General features: G+C 36.1%; 2 protein-coding genes across 4 annotated transcripts; both read right to left on the reverse strand.

The window, feature by feature from the left end:
- Positions 1 to 420: 420 nt before the first annotated feature.
- On the reverse strand, positions 421 to 7541 carry LOC137026264 (uncharacterized). 3 transcript variants are annotated; one of them, XR_010895867.1, is made up of 6 exons: positions 6830 to 7538; positions 6308 to 6454; positions 5662 to 5746; positions 5350 to 5559; positions 4846 to 4980; positions 429 to 1608 (listed from the first exon to the last, which is right to left on the reverse strand). XR_010895867.1 is itself a non-coding variant. In XM_067393543.1 (6 exons), the coding sequence occupies exons 1-6, from the start codon at positions 7040 to 7042 to the stop codon at positions 1393 to 1395; spliced, it is 984 nt and encodes a 327-aa protein (XP_067249644.1). In that variant the 5' UTR covers positions 7043 to 7539; the 3' UTR covers positions 429 to 1392. The 3 variants fall into 3 exon arrangements, 2 of the variants coding, with proteins under 2 accessions (XP_067249645.1, XP_067249644.1); XM_067393543.1 differs by having other exon boundaries at positions 5684 to 5746; positions 6830 to 7539; XM_067393544.1 differs by lacking the exon at positions 6308 to 6454 and having other exon boundaries at positions 421 to 1608; positions 5684 to 5746; positions 6830 to 7541.
- A 1557-nt stretch (positions 7542 to 9098) lies between these two features.
- Positions 9099 to 14682, reverse strand: slc2a6 (solute carrier family 2 member 6). The gene is made up of 10 exons (XM_067394527.1): positions 14540 to 14682; positions 14293 to 14446; positions 13810 to 14016; positions 11918 to 12017; positions 11561 to 11772; positions 11040 to 11186; positions 10844 to 10952; positions 10579 to 10755; positions 9733 to 9878; positions 9099 to 9471 (listed from the first exon to the last, which is right to left on the reverse strand). The coding sequence occupies exons 1-10, from the start codon at positions 14596 to 14598 to the stop codon at positions 9310 to 9312; spliced, it is 1473 nt and encodes a 490-aa protein (XP_067250628.1). The 5' UTR covers positions 14599 to 14682; the 3' UTR covers positions 9099 to 9309.
- Positions 14683 to 14923: the final 241 nt, after the last annotated feature.

Here is a 14923-nt window from a genome sequence, read left to right on the forward strand (position 1 = left end):
GTGCTTTTGTGCACTTTGACATTTGAAACCTTCAGCTGCCATTCGTTGGAAAAGAGCAAACAGTACAATTCTTCAGAATTTGTTCCTTTTGTGTTCCTCAGAAGAAGAAAAAAAGGGGATGAAAATGATGACAGAATTTTCACTTTAACCCCTTATGTGTATGAGGAAAAAGAGGGACTGAATGAAACAGCCATCTTGAACCAAGCCTGTAAAGTCATCTTACTGCTTAATATTCCAAGATAAAGAGCTTATTATGATAATTGAGCTACATTCAACGGTAGTTTCATTTCTGATTATGCAACTGTAATTTAGAAATGGCATTTTAATAACAGTTCATGGTAAATTTACCAGCACTGTTGTCTATTATTTGACGTAAGAGCGCCAGCAGAGACTGTAATCTGTGTATGGAGCGCCACCAAGTGACCATATTTAAAACACACACTATGCCATAACTGAGCTGTTGAATCAGATTTCTTGTGCAAGGCTCTGGGCACAGTCTGTGTTAACAGGTCTCTGCTGCACGGTAAAGCTGTTTATTTGGGCTTTGCAGGCTCTTGTTAAATTAGACTACATCATGGCATTTGCAGAAGGAACAAAGTTGAATTAAGGTCATTGTTACTGCTCACACAGGTCTTGCAAAAGAGACCAAACAACTGCCAAACACTTTATTAAGCTGCCAGTGACAATGAGCACATGACAGGAGATGTAGCCACTTGGCCAGAGGTGAAAGAAAGAAAGAAAGAAAGAAAGAAAGAAAGAAAGAAAGAAAGAAAGAAAGAAAGAAAGAAAGAAAGAAAGAAAGAAAGAAAGAAAGAAAGAAAGAAAGAAAGAAAGATTCTTGCATATGTCAGAATCTAGCAAAACAGTTCTGATTGTGAATAAGAATATTCTGAGGAATTATTACATTTTGATGCTATGCTAATAATCCTTATTTTCACAAATATATAAAAAAAGAAAAATACTAATAAAAACAGAAACTGCACTCCAGCACAGTTCATACATGTTGGAATATTTGCAGTTTTGTGCTTGAGGGAACATTCGTTGTTGGATTTAAAGTTACAAAACAAATGGTTCAGTGAATATTGCAGCAGAATGACTTGACACCTAAGAGTGTGAAAGGCGGGTCACAGACAGCTGACAAAATGTTTTTATGAAGTGCTCTTCACATCACTTGCACTCACAACATGACCACTTTGTCTTTATCTGCATGATGAACAATATTGATTACAATATTCATGAGTATAAATTAAAAACAACAATTATTTACAAAGGAATACATGTATTTCATATTTATAAACTCAATAACAGTATATTTACAGTATAAACAGTTCATAAAGCATAAAGCATCAATGCACAGAATGATGTCTGCAGATATTTGCATATGAAAAATACCTATTGTACATAAAGTCTTCTGTCGTTTTTCTGTACAGCACGCCAATATATATCATTCACTGACTCTGTCCTCGTGTCTTTGGAGCTCAGGTAACCAAGGATGGAGTTAGCAGCCCAGAAACTGACACCTACTAGGCAGAAACAGAGATGTGGGGTTTTCCACGCCGATGTGGTGAGCTGGGTGTGGATCATGAAGACGACAACTGCCAAAGTCCCCTAAATGGATACAGATTCATACATGCTTAAAGTCACCATGAAATCAAAATTGACAATTGTTATTTTTTTTAACAGAATGTTGCAGTGTTTATTATAAATGATTTATCCATACACATAATTATGCCCTCGTAATTTTTTTTTTCTTTTCCCTTTATTATGATAGGACAGTAAGCGAAGTGGGAGAGAGAGAGGGGGACAGGATCGGGAAAGGTCCGTGAGCCGGGACTCGAATTCGGGTCGCCTGAAGTGCAACGCCGCTATGTCGACGTGCTGCCCACGAGGCTATCGGCACCAACTGTCCTTGTAATCTTTAATCAAAAAGGTTAACCTCCACTCCCCCTGGAAACAATGTCTGTTCTCTTCATGATGTATGTTTCGACAGACTAAATATCCTCCACAACTGACTGCAAACTGGCATTCAGATCTACCTGCATTTAGAGCCGAGTTTAGCTGTAAATTTTGTATTGTATCAGCATTTCGTCCAGACGGATCTGCCGTTTTGGGTGCCTGAAACCGCTATTTTTTTTTAAACCAGGTACCAGAGTGGATGAATCTGAAAACGGCACCATTGTGTTTTCGTGTGCACAGCCAATCCGTATATTTTGTGAAGCGAGGATGTCATCACCTCATGTCTTGAACCTAGCCAGACACCGCTACGTCACGTAACAGCAACAACAACAACAACAACAATGGTGGATTACATGCTTGTGTTCGTGCTGCAGAAGCTACTGAGCTTATTAGCTTTACTAAAGTTTGTATACAGCATGCAAGGTTTCTGCTCATGCTCCAAGTCTTCTTCTCCGTTTTTAGTGTATCTATGTTGCAGAATTACAGTGCCACATACTGGTCTGGCATGTATACTACGTCGTTTTGAGTCGGTTTCAGTCGTTTCGTGAGTACACAGATATTTATTGAGACAACGCAGTGTTTACAGAATTTTTTTTTAGAACAAGGGGATTTCTAAAAAGTATTTCCCCCAGTATTCTTCAATGAATAAAAAAGTTAAAAAGAACAGCATTTATATGAAATAGATATTTTTTGTAACATTTTAACTCCTAATGTTAAAGGTGCTCTAAGTGATGTCACGCATTTTTAGGCCAAAACATTTTTTGTCACATATAGCAAACATCTCTTCACTATCCACAAGCTGCCTGTCCCCTGAACACACTGTAAAAAAATGCGGTCTCTGTAGTCGCCACAAGCTCCGAAAACAGCAATAAAAACAAACTAGTGCAGCCTGGACCACAAAACATAATAAACATGCTCCAGCCAATAACCGACAAGAATGATTTTAAATGCGCGTTCATGACTGTTTTAGGAAGCAAGGAGGGGAGGGGAGGAGGAGGAGGAGGAGGAGGAGGAGGAGGGAGGGTCTAGCTAGCCTCTGTTTTGTTTGACAACGCATCGAACGTCAACAGGAATTTACTCCACCCAGGATCACTTAGAGCACGTTTAACATTAGTTAACTACATTAGTTAACATGAACTAATAATGAACTGCTCTTACACAGCATTTATTAATCTTTGTTAATGTTAATTTCAACATTTACTAATACATGAATAAAATTGTTACCATTAGTTTATGCACTGTGAACTAACAGGAACAAACAATAAGCAACTGTATTTTCATTAACTAATGTTATCGAAGATTAGTAAATACTGTAACAAATGTATTGCTGATGGTTAGTTCATGTTAGTTAATACAACTAATGTTTAACTAATGGACCTTATTGTAAAGTGTTACCAATATATATATATATATATATATATATATATATATATATATATATATATATATATATATATATATATATATATATATACAGTACAGTCCAAAAGTTTGGAACCACTAAGATGTTTAATGTTTTTAAAAGAAGTTTCGTCTGCTCACCAAGGCTACATTTATGTAATTAAAAATACAGTAAAAACAGTAATATTGTGAAATATTATTACAATTTAAAATAACTGTTTTCTATTTGAATATATTTCACAAAGTAATTTATTCCTCTGATGCAAAGCTGAATTTTTCAGCATCGTTACTCCAGTCTTCAGTGTCACATGATCCTTCAGAAATCATTCTAATATGCTGATCTGCTGCTCAAGAAACATTTAATGTGTACAATTGTACAAAATATTTGTGTACAATATTTTTTTTCAGGATTATTTGATAAATAGAAAGTTCAAAAGAACAGTGTTTATCTGAAATCTAATCTTTTGTAACATTATAAATGTCTTTACTGCCACTTTTGATTGATTTAATGCATCCTTGCTGAATAAAAGTATTAATTTCTTTCATTTCTTTTCAAAAAAATAAAAATAAAAATTCTTACTGACCCCAAACTTTTGAACGGTAGTGTATAATGCTACAGAAGCTTTGTATTTCAGATAAATGCTGTTCTTTTGAACTTTCTATTCATCAAGGAATCCTGAAAAAAAAGTACACAACTGTTTTCAACATTGAAAATAATCATAAATGTTTATTGAGCAGCAGATCAGCATATTAGAATGATTTCTGAAGGATCATGTGACACTGAAGACTGGAGTAACGATGCTGAAAATTCAGCTTTGCGTCACAGGAATAAATTACTTTGTCAAATATATTTAAATAGTACACAGTTATTTTAAATTGTAATAATATTTCACAATATTACTGTTTTTTACTGTATTTTAATTAAATAAATGTAGCCTTGGTGAGCAGACGAAACTTTTTAAAAACATTAAAAATCTTAGTGGTTCCAAACTTTTGGACTGTACTGTATATATATACACATATATACATATATATTTGTATTCTCTGATGAATGGAAAGTTCAAAAGAACAATTTGAACAATTTTTTTTTTTACATTATAACTGTCCTTACCACCACTTTTGATCAATTTAATGCATCCTTGATTAATAAAAGTATTAATTCCTTTCAAACTTTTGAATGGTAGTGTGTATTTGAAGAATAAATTATTTGCCTGATTTTATTATTAACAAAACAGTAACACACGTGGCACTAAATACTACAGGACTACACTGTAAAAAATTGCAAAAAAATATGCTTCATGCTAAAAAAAATATTGACTGAATTAACCTGACTGCATTAAATTACACCAACACAGGTCATTTTAAGTTTTATATCAAATACAGATATATAACTTTTTGCAGTTGTTATAATTTGCTTAATCATGTGAAATCATCTTGGAGCAAATTTAAGTCCTAATGTCTGCAATTTGTTCTGACAATATGACTTACCACAGCTCGGCTGCTGAAGACAGATACCTCATTGGTTGCCATTTGTTTCTGAGTGGTAAAAGAAACAAAGCTGTCTCCAACCATCATGGCTCCAAATGCACGTGTGAGATGAAGATTATCCTCAGATCCACTTATCTACAATGGGTGGATACAAAAAGGATTAATATCTATGGATAATAGCATCTAGTAGAACTTCAACTTCCTATAGCATGAACTTTCTGCTATACTTGATGACATCTGTTTTCTTCAGAGTTGCTTTATAGTTGAACTGAACTCATTTCATATTTGATGAACTTTACACAGTTATTGAACGGAACTGAATCAATACTGAACTGACCTCAGCTCAACAATATTTTCTTTCTAGAGCTGCTGTACAGCAGAATTGAACTTTGTTTGCATCACTGAATACAGCTACTTTGAAACAATCTGTATTGTATAAAGCACTATATATGAATAAAGGTGACTTGACTTGACAATCTCCTTCAAATAGTCCAAGATTTTTACCTGTGACCCAAGTAGCCATCCTGGAAAAACCAACCACATAAGGCCAAAAGTGAAGTTGGCAAAAAAATCCATTTGAAGGAAAAACCTCTGGGGTTTACTGAGCCGTTCAGATCGTTTCAAAGAGCCTTGCAACTGATTGTGATCCATGATCAAAAGAATCAAACTGCTTAGGAGAAAGAATAAGAAAACTGCCACATCCACCATGGGAAGCTGGAGAATATGAGAGAACAGAAAAAGTCAAGAGTACTGAATTTTACATTCGTGTACAGATGCTTACCATACCAAAGTGACTTGTTATAATAAAATGCTCACATCAGGTTTTCATGTTACATACATGTCTACGATCTCTTCCTTGAATGCATCCCTCTTTGCAGACTCCTAACAATGAAAGGAAAGCCTGTATAGAAAGACATTTAAAAATCGTATTTACGTCATATTTGAAAATGTAGTAACATTTAATAGTTCATCTAATTAATCAGAAATACAGTAAAAATAGTTATATTTGAAATATTATTACAATATAAGATAACTGTTTTCTATTTTAATATATTTTAAAATATAATGTAAAAAAGCTGAATTTTCAGCATCATTACTTTAGTCTTCAGTGTCACATGATCCTTCAGAAATCATTCTAATATGCTGATTTGGTGCTAAAGAACATTTTTTATTAATACCCATTGCCATTATTTTCAGTATTCTTTGATTAATAGAAAGTTCACAGAACAACATTTATTTGAAATATAATTTTTTGTGACATCAAAACTGCCCGTCTATTTTGGTCAATTAATGCATCCTTGATGAATAAAAGTATTAATTTCTTTAAAAAAAAATCTTACTGAACCCAAACTTTTGAAGGGTAGTGTATATTTGAAGAATAACCCTTAAAATATTACATATGTTGGTGCAATATACACAATATATGGATTTCTCTAACAAACAACTTGTGCATTGCACTTACCACAAGCCTTGATATGGAATGAGCTGAAAGAGATAGTGGATTGTTGTTGCTTTTGAAGAAAATGAACTTAACATTACTGGCAACCCACACACACACGAGTGAGCGCGTTACTTCAAAGTGCGCGCTTCCGTCAATGACGCTTTCCCCCTGCAACACAAGAATGTAACGCTTTACAAAAGTATTATTACCATAGTAACAATAATACCAGCCAAGAAGCCCAATAAGTTAGCTGTTTGTTAGTAAACTGTTCTTGTGTTCAGATGGAGCGCGTTGCGTTTTTACAACGCGTGTCAAGTACGCGTCTCGAGACCGATGCGTTCTGTTCCATTCAAACTGTTTTGAGTGAAATTGGCCTTATGACTTTGACTATCAATTTGTTCCAGTTTCAAAACAGTAGTATGGCATTTTATTGGATATTAGCTACCATTGTATTTTAAAGGAAACACTGTGTTTGCCATTTTGCAGGCATTTTCACACAAAACGATTAGTTTGATTTCACTCACACAACAACTAAAGACCCACCTCTGAGGAAAAAGCCAAACTGGAACACATCCGATAGGCAATGCTGAGTAGTAATCCTACCACAAGTTCGGCTGAAATTACTTGACTTCCAATTACTTTAATCTTGGTCGTTTTCATGTTTGGTCCGAGGTTGGGGGTCAAATCAAAGTTTTCACTGCGACGAGGAACTGCATTTGTAGCCCGCTGGCTTCCAAAGACCTCATACGTCAACATGCCCTTACACAACCTAATTATGAAACTCACTGGAGGGGTCCTCCTCAGCTCTCTTGAGTAACCCGGCGCTGCTGAATGCGACTTAATGTTCTCCTGGCTGCAGCCACTTTCTACAGGGTGTTACGTAAAAATCAACGGGAATTAAAACATGCTCGCGGGGTGCATTCTTTATGAGTTGGTGAAGCCAGCCCAGGACATCAACAGATTGTGAAATAATGATTTTTATGATATTTTAAACCTGTAGAGCTTTTAAAATATAGTATTAGACTGTTAAACCATAGAACATATTTAGGTATCACAATTAATTAAAATGTTTCCTCACACTATGGAGAAATGAATAAAACATCCACACATTCATCTATAAATATATGATATATAATGATCTATATAATATGTTACATAAGTATAACAGGTCTGGTCCTCCTGATTGCGTAAGGTTTAACACTCTTATGTTATCACACATACAGTACTGTGCAAAAGTCTTAGGCACATGGCAGTATTTTCACCCCTCAAAAAGGGTTTTAAGCCAGTTATTTATATCTTTTGCTGTAGTGTGGCAGTAGGAAATATCAGTTTCTAAACATTCATTTTGCCATTAATTGTAATAATCCAGTGAGATTTTTGAATGCACAGTAAGTCTGACAACAGCCGGTGCTCCACATTGAGATCTGATTTCACCATCATCGAATCGTGTGTCAGTAAGGAACTGATATTTCTTACTGACACACGACAGCAAAAGAGATAAATAACTAGCTTAAAACCCTTTTTGGGGGGTGAAAATACTGACATGCCTAAGACTTTTGCACAGTATACTGTATATCAGCGTTAGTCTATGCCTGTAGTGCCTAACATTTTTTGGCAACCCTTCACTTAACAGACACCCATTAACAGGCAGCTTAACACCAAACAACCATCACATGATTTTTCTGTTAAAAAGGCTTTTTGAACATGTAAGCAACTTAACCCTTGGATAATTAGGTTACATGCTGGGATACTGCAGATCAAATTATCTTTATTGACTTTTTTTTTTTCTTGAATTTCACTTTAAAAAGTAACAATTTACTGATATTATTATATTGGTTATGGCTAAATCTGCCATTCATTGGTGTAGGAGGTCAGTTTCAGAGATTGAGAACCAAGAATGATGTCCATTAGCCTATCAGATGAATAATGCACTGCATACCACCTGTAGGTGTTTTGACAATTTTTAGCCTTCACAACTGTAGTAAGCTTTGGTGGATACCACAGAGTCAGTGTTGATTGACAGGAAGCACCGCAGCATCATACAGTTTGAAAAAAGAAAGAGGAATCATATCAAAGCTGCCGATGAGAAGAAACTTCTGTTTTCTCTAAAACAGAAAGCTTTTGTTTGAAAAATATGCTTAACAGATCTAATTCATTGGGAAAGAAGAATCAAGAAAAACAACAAACAAAATAAAAGGAAGTATAAATAAGAACCAAAGAATCATTTTTGTGCACAGCTACATTAACTTCAGTGATTAACAATTAATATTTGGTAACACTTTACAATAAGGTTCATTAGTTAAACATTAGTTAATGTATTAACCAACATGAACTAACCATGAGCAATACATTTGTTACAGTATTTACTAATCTTCGTTAACATTAGTTAATGAAAATACAGTTGTTCATTGTTTGTTCATGTTAGTTCACAGTGCATTAACTAATGTTAACAAGATTTTTAAAATGTATTAATAAATGCTGAAATAAACATTAACAGATTAATAAATGCTGTATAAATGTAGTTCATTATTAGTTCAAGTTCAATGAGCTTTACTGTAAAGTGTTACCTAATATTTATATATCAGCACATGACCAAGGCCAGCAGAATGTATTCTTGCTCAAGTCTAGCTGCAGTCCACACCCATCTGGATGAAATAAAGCTTTCTGAACTTCTCTGTATCATTGTACTTTTGTTCCTGGACAAACACATTTTGTGCAATATAGGTTTAGTTTGGCCACACTGATTGAAACAATTGCGGAACGGTGAAAGGGAAGTGCAGTGTCCAGTCACATAATCTTATCATAAAGAAACTAAGAGGATGGTAGACATTTAATCTTGATAGTAATATACATACTTATACAATATATATACACAATTATTGAAATATTTTACTTTTAGATTATTCTAGTTAATGGATACTAGACAGCATTTTTAAGAGAAATTATACAGGAACATTAGTATAGAATTGTGTGTGTACTATACATTAATATTATCTGTCATAGAAATAGCATATGTGGACATTTTAAGGCTCAAGAATGGTGAAGGTTCGGCCAGTCCTGAAATAGTTCTCAATCTCCTCCAGAGTTCGGCCTTTAGTTTCCGGGACACATTTAGCAGTGAATATTATATTCACTACAGAGACGACACAGAAGAACAGGAAAGGTGCAAAAAGTCCATAGGCTTCCTATATGAAAAGATGTGTTATCAAATTTGCCTTTGACAGTTATACTTCAATAAAAATCAGATAAGAAACATGAATAACAAGTAAATTATCAAGAGCAACTTGTATTTTCTTTTTAATGTCTTGAACAAGGATGTTGCACATGCTAAAGTATCAGATTAATGAATAAAGATTTTTAAGTAAAAAGATAAAGGTACTTTTATAGGTAGTAGCCAGTATTTTTCATTTCCTGTTTCTATGTGTGTAAAAAGAGATTTAGCTCACCACCGCGTGCATGAAGAGTTGCGTCAGTACAAAGGCTGTGATCCAGCTAACACCAACACACAAACCAGATGCTATACCACGTGCACCCAAGGGTAAAATTTCTGACATTAGCAGCCATGTGATTGGTCCCCAACCCATAGCATAACCTGCATGGGAAAGTTATCAGTGAAGTTATGCTGAATGTTATTCTTCATGAGGAAATAGAACTAGACCAACAGACACAAACCACTGCGGACAAATCACCAGTTTACAGTCATTTCTCAGACATTTCATGACCCCACAATGAACGTTGAATCGGCAAAAACAAGTGGCGACCAAATCGACATGGGAAACACTCTGATCTGACAAAACCTGACAAAGTGTCTGCTGCCATTAGTTGGCATCTGTTGGTCCAATGTGAATTGGCTTTAAAAGTAAAAACTTAAAAATTAAAATGTTGAGCTATAACACCCTTAACTAAAGTGTCATAATGGGGCAGTCATGGCCTAATGGTTTGAGAGTCAGGTTCGAGTCTTAATACCAGCAGAAAATGATTGAGGTGCCCTTGAGAAAGGCACCTAACCCCCAATCGCTCCCTGAGCGCCACAGCAAAATGGTTGCCCACTGCTCCGGGTGTGTGTGAACACCCATACTCAGAATTCCGACAAATTCAGAGTATGCAATGTATATGTGTTCACTACTTACTACTCCTAATTCCAAGGAGTAGTGAACACCCATATTCGGAATTCCGAGTATAGGTTACCATACTTGGCCTTTCACTTTCAACAAAAAGTGAGTTGTACATTAAGTAAAAGCAAACTGGTCACACTGTACATAAACAAACTTCCTGAAACTTATCAAACTCACCAAATATGATGACCATAGTGCTAATGAGAGGAATTAGAGTCACTGGATCGAAGGCAGGGCTTGTTGAGCCTCCATCGGCGCTTTTCAAACCCTCTGTTAAGGTAAGATTGCCATGGCTGCATGGTGTTCTGTGGGTGTACATGGTCATTGAAAGCGTGGCTAGATACATCAAAAATCCTAAAGGGAAAAAAATAAGATCTTTTATTCATTGGTCTGTTTCCAATAAATTTACCAGGTATAACACTTTATTTCATTCTACACAAACCTGAAGTGAAGAGCAAAGCTTTTCGACCTGCTTTGTCCATCAAACTGGCTGCAATAGCGACAGAGATCAATCTTACAGCTCCCACTAATGCTGCATCATATTTCGGTTCCTGAATGACATTTTTTATTTAAGTGGGTAAATGCGCTTTCAGTTTTTTCATAGTAATAAATAGGTAAATATACTCTGTGAGACATACCAGTGATATAGCTGTCATGTGGAAGATGGGCTCCAAATATACCAGAATTGGGGTTATACCAGTCATCTGCTGCAGAAATCTCATGAAGACTGAGATTAGGATAGGTTTATAGTATAAAGGTGTTTTAAGATCACTCCATTGTGCGCCCTGTTGGAGAGAACATACAAGACATTTAATATTGTATTTTTGTCTAATGCATATTTGATTTTTTTTCTACTATAATAACTAAATCAAACAATAATTGCCAGACCCCCCTGTGCAGAAGATTTTTTTCAATTCAATCATACAATTTGCTATTTGAAATGTAACCAACAACTAAAATTTAGGTTAAAATTCAAATGCATCACATCTTTAAACAGCTTTTATACCTTAAGCTTTCTGAATATTGAAATTTGTGATTAAACAAATGGAACAATACAAATGACCCCATTCTCCCTTATTGTATTCAATTGCATGACCTTTTCTTTTATGGCAAAACCGCCCTGATAACATGATGTAATTCACGGCAATATGCCTTTTACCTGAGAGTTAATACTGCGCTCGATCTTATTGAACTCAGTCAAGTAATCAGAATTGGGGCCCCTGAGCCATTCTAGCGATTTGACTGCTTTTGCTCTGTTTCCTTTCATGGTAAGGTAACGTGGGGAGGTCGGCATAAAGCAAAGTAAAATCATCATGATAACCACAGGAATCTCCCCGGCCACAGCCAGCCATCTCCATGGCAAAATCAGGCCTGGAAAGAGACCATAAAATAGCATCATTCGTAGAGGACTTACAGGACAATGCATATGATAAATGCTTGGAAATTCTTAAAAGTGTTGGAGAAAATGTGTTTCATCATACAGCCAAAACAACCCGAGAAATATGAGCTCTCTCACCAAGAGCGTAGAGTGCTAGACTTCCAAAGACAGCTGTGATCTGAGGACATGAACCCAGCATACCCCTCACAGATGCGTGTGAAATCTCTGACACATACACCTGTGTGAAAAAACATCAGCTTATTTGTTAATGAGATCCATTAGGCACAATAAACAAACTTGTATATACATTGACATTTAATGTGCCTTATATTTAAAAGGGTCATGACATGGATTTTTGAAAATTATTTTTACATTCCTTGAGGTTCACTTATAAATGTTAATAAAGTTTTTTGCACAAAAAAAATCACATTCTGTCCCTCTGTCTGAAATGATCAGTTTTTAAGAGGCAGCTTCTTTAAAGGGATAGTTCACCCAAAAATGAAAATTTGATGTTTATCTGCTTACCCCCAGAGCATCCAAGATGTAGGTGTCTTTGTTTCTTCAGTAGAACACAAATTATGATTTTTAACTCCAACCGTTGCTGTCTGTCAGTCAAATAATGCTAGTGGATGGGAACTTCTACAATAACAGTAAATAAAACTTGCTTAGACAAGTCCAAATTAAACCCTGCAGCTCGTGACAACACATTGATGTCCTAAGACACGAAACGATCGGTTTGTGCGAGAAACCGAACAGTATTTATATCATTTTTTACCTCTAATACACCACTATGTCCAACTGCATTCATCACTCGATTCGTTTGGTCTGATCGCGCTCTGACAACAGCAGTGATGTCTCGCTCTCATTGAAGTATATGCGCGAGACATCACTGCCGTTGTCAGAGATATACTGTTCGGTTTTTCACACAAACCGATCGTTTCATGTCTTAGGACATCAATGTGTCGTCACGAGCCGCAGGGTTTAATTTGGATTTGTCTAAGCAAGTTTTATTTACTCTTATAGTCCAAGTTCCCGCTGACTTGCATTATACCACTGACAGACGGCAGCGGTTGCAGTTAAAAATCATCATTTGTGTTCTACTGAAGAAACAAAGACACCTACATCTTGGATGCGCTGGGGGTAAGCAGATAAACATCAAATTTTGATTTTTGGGTGAACTATCCCTTTAAGGCTTGTCAGTAAACAGCCACTGTTATGATTGGCTAACGTCATTGCATAGGAAACAGTATCAATGGTCATTCGCTATTGCACGCGAGTAAGTGTTTTGAAACATTATCCATATAAAACATTTACAGACAGAGCATTATGAAATTATTTAGTTACAGTTTGTGATGCAGCTTCTGTCAGATCCAACACAGTTGGCTGCTTCCTCTTTCAAAAAAAGTTTCTTTGCAAACTCTCCATTATGCTGTGCCTCGTTTACAAAAAATCTGCAGTCAAATGCTCTGAACAAACATATAATCCCCTGACGTGATCCGGGATGCCATTAAAAATAAACCATCCATTGTTTCTGACTCTGAGGTCCTTTTGTAGTCTGTATAGAGACGCAAACGTGCTGTTTACACAGGACGCGTCAAGCGTCTATTTGTCCTGTTGCCAGCAGACAAAAATCAAGTAGATTACGTCATAAACAGAACATGCATCAGTATACTGTTACTGTATCAAGTGTAGACAGCAGTGTAGCAGCAAACAACTGAACACCAGTGGGCGGGGCCTAAGTTGAGATGATATATATTCATCGATGTCTTGCTCTGGAGGCATGTATTTGCTCATGTGACGTCAAAAATCCTATCCCACATTAAGCCATTTTCGGAGCTTGGTTAAATAAATGCTTTGTTTATAATGAGGAGGATGTTTTAAGCTTTGAATCTTGCAGGAAGTTTTAATGGTACAAAGACCTCTTATATCTCAAAAGATCAAGGCTAATTACATTTTTTATGTCATGATCCCTTTAACAACACGTTGTCATACAAACATTGATAAACAACATGGACTAACAGATAACTTACAGGAATGGAGCCAGCAGTGATACCACCAGCGAGGCCAGTCAGAAATCGGCCCCATAATAACATCCAGAAGTTTTGTGCGGCCCCCATGACAAGGAGACCTGCAGCAGATGGTACTCCAGATAACATGATGCTCATCTTTCTCCCAACTCGGTCATTCAGCATCATGGCACTAAGACCCCCCAAGGCTGCTCCAAGGGTGAAAATCGACTAAACGACAGAAAAGAAACTATTTAGAGAGAATGAGATCTGCGGTCAGTTGAACTGTTAAGACTGGTCTTACAAGCTAGTCGTCATTTTTTATGTAAGTCACGTAAACAAACAGATTGGCCCAATTTGAATCTGAAAAGTAAGACTAATTACCCCTTAACAAACTGCAAGTTGGTCTGACTAAAGACACAGTCTCAACATAAAGGCTAAGTATATGCAACTAGCCACTGAACACATCATACATAGATGCACACTTCTATACATAAATTATCTTACACCAAACCATGATATCTGATGGATGTCCATTTGGAGCCGAGGGTCATCACCCTTTTTAAGCTGGGGGATGACAGGGGAGGGGAACACTAAAGCAAATCCAAAATTGAAATTGCCCAAAACAGCTGAAAAGACAGCAAGGAAAAGCCTTCCATGTCTGAAAAGTATAAACAAATTAAATAAATACATGAAAACCATGAAGAAGAAAAAAACCTGAGACCATACAAGGGGAAAAAAACGAAAAAGTCACCTGATTCGGGCTGGTTTGCTTCTTATTAATTTGGTAGTTTCATCCGGACTGTCTGCCATCTCTCCTCCGTCTCATTCAACAGACTGAATCGCTTTGATGCTCGAGTGGGTTATATCTAAAAGCAACTGAAACCAAAAGCCCATTTTGCAATCCTGGGATTTCTAAGGTAAGTTAGATAATGGACAAAGAATTAAGGAAGCAAACGTCAGAACTTCCTCTCAACACAGATGAGAGTACAGTGTTAAACATCCAGTACTTTACAATCAGCAGTCCCAACTCCATTCATTAAAAAAACAAAAAAAGCTTATGTAGATCAATGAGGCGACATAACCTGCTTTATACTGTCAGATTTCACATGATTTGTAGCGATGTGGATTTTGATTC

This window comes from Chanodichthys erythropterus, chromosome 9 (assembly GCF_024489055.1).
Source record: "Chanodichthys erythropterus isolate Z2021 chromosome 9, ASM2448905v1, whole genome shotgun sequence".
Classification (NCBI taxonomy): Eukaryota; Metazoa; Chordata; class Actinopteri; order Cypriniformes; family Xenocyprididae; genus Chanodichthys; species Chanodichthys erythropterus.

Coding starts and splice junctions, on each gene's coding strand:
- LOC137026264 (XM_067393543.1), bottom strand. CDS start 7,042: ATGTTGACGTATGAGGTCTTTGGAAGCCAGCGGGCTACAAATGCAGTT. Junction 6,455..6,829: donor GTTTGGCTTTTTCCTCAGAG/GTGGGTCTTTAG, acceptor CTTGTGTTGCAG/GGGGAAAGCGTCATTGACGG. Junction 5,560..5,683: donor AAGGAAGAGATCGTAGACAT/GTATGTAACATG, acceptor CATATTCTCCAG/CTTCCCATGGTGGATGTGGC.
- slc2a6 (XM_067394527.1), bottom strand. CDS start 14,598: ATGGCAGACAGTCCGGATGAAACTACCAAATTAATAAGAAGCAAACCA. Junction 11,773..11,917: donor TCTAGCACTCTACGCTCTTG/GTGAGAGAGCTC, acceptor GTCTCTTTCCAG/GCCTGATTTTGCCATGGAGA. Junction 10,953..11,039: donor ACATGACAGCTATATCACTG/GTATGTCTCACA, acceptor AATGTCATTCAG/GAACCGAAATATGATGCAGC.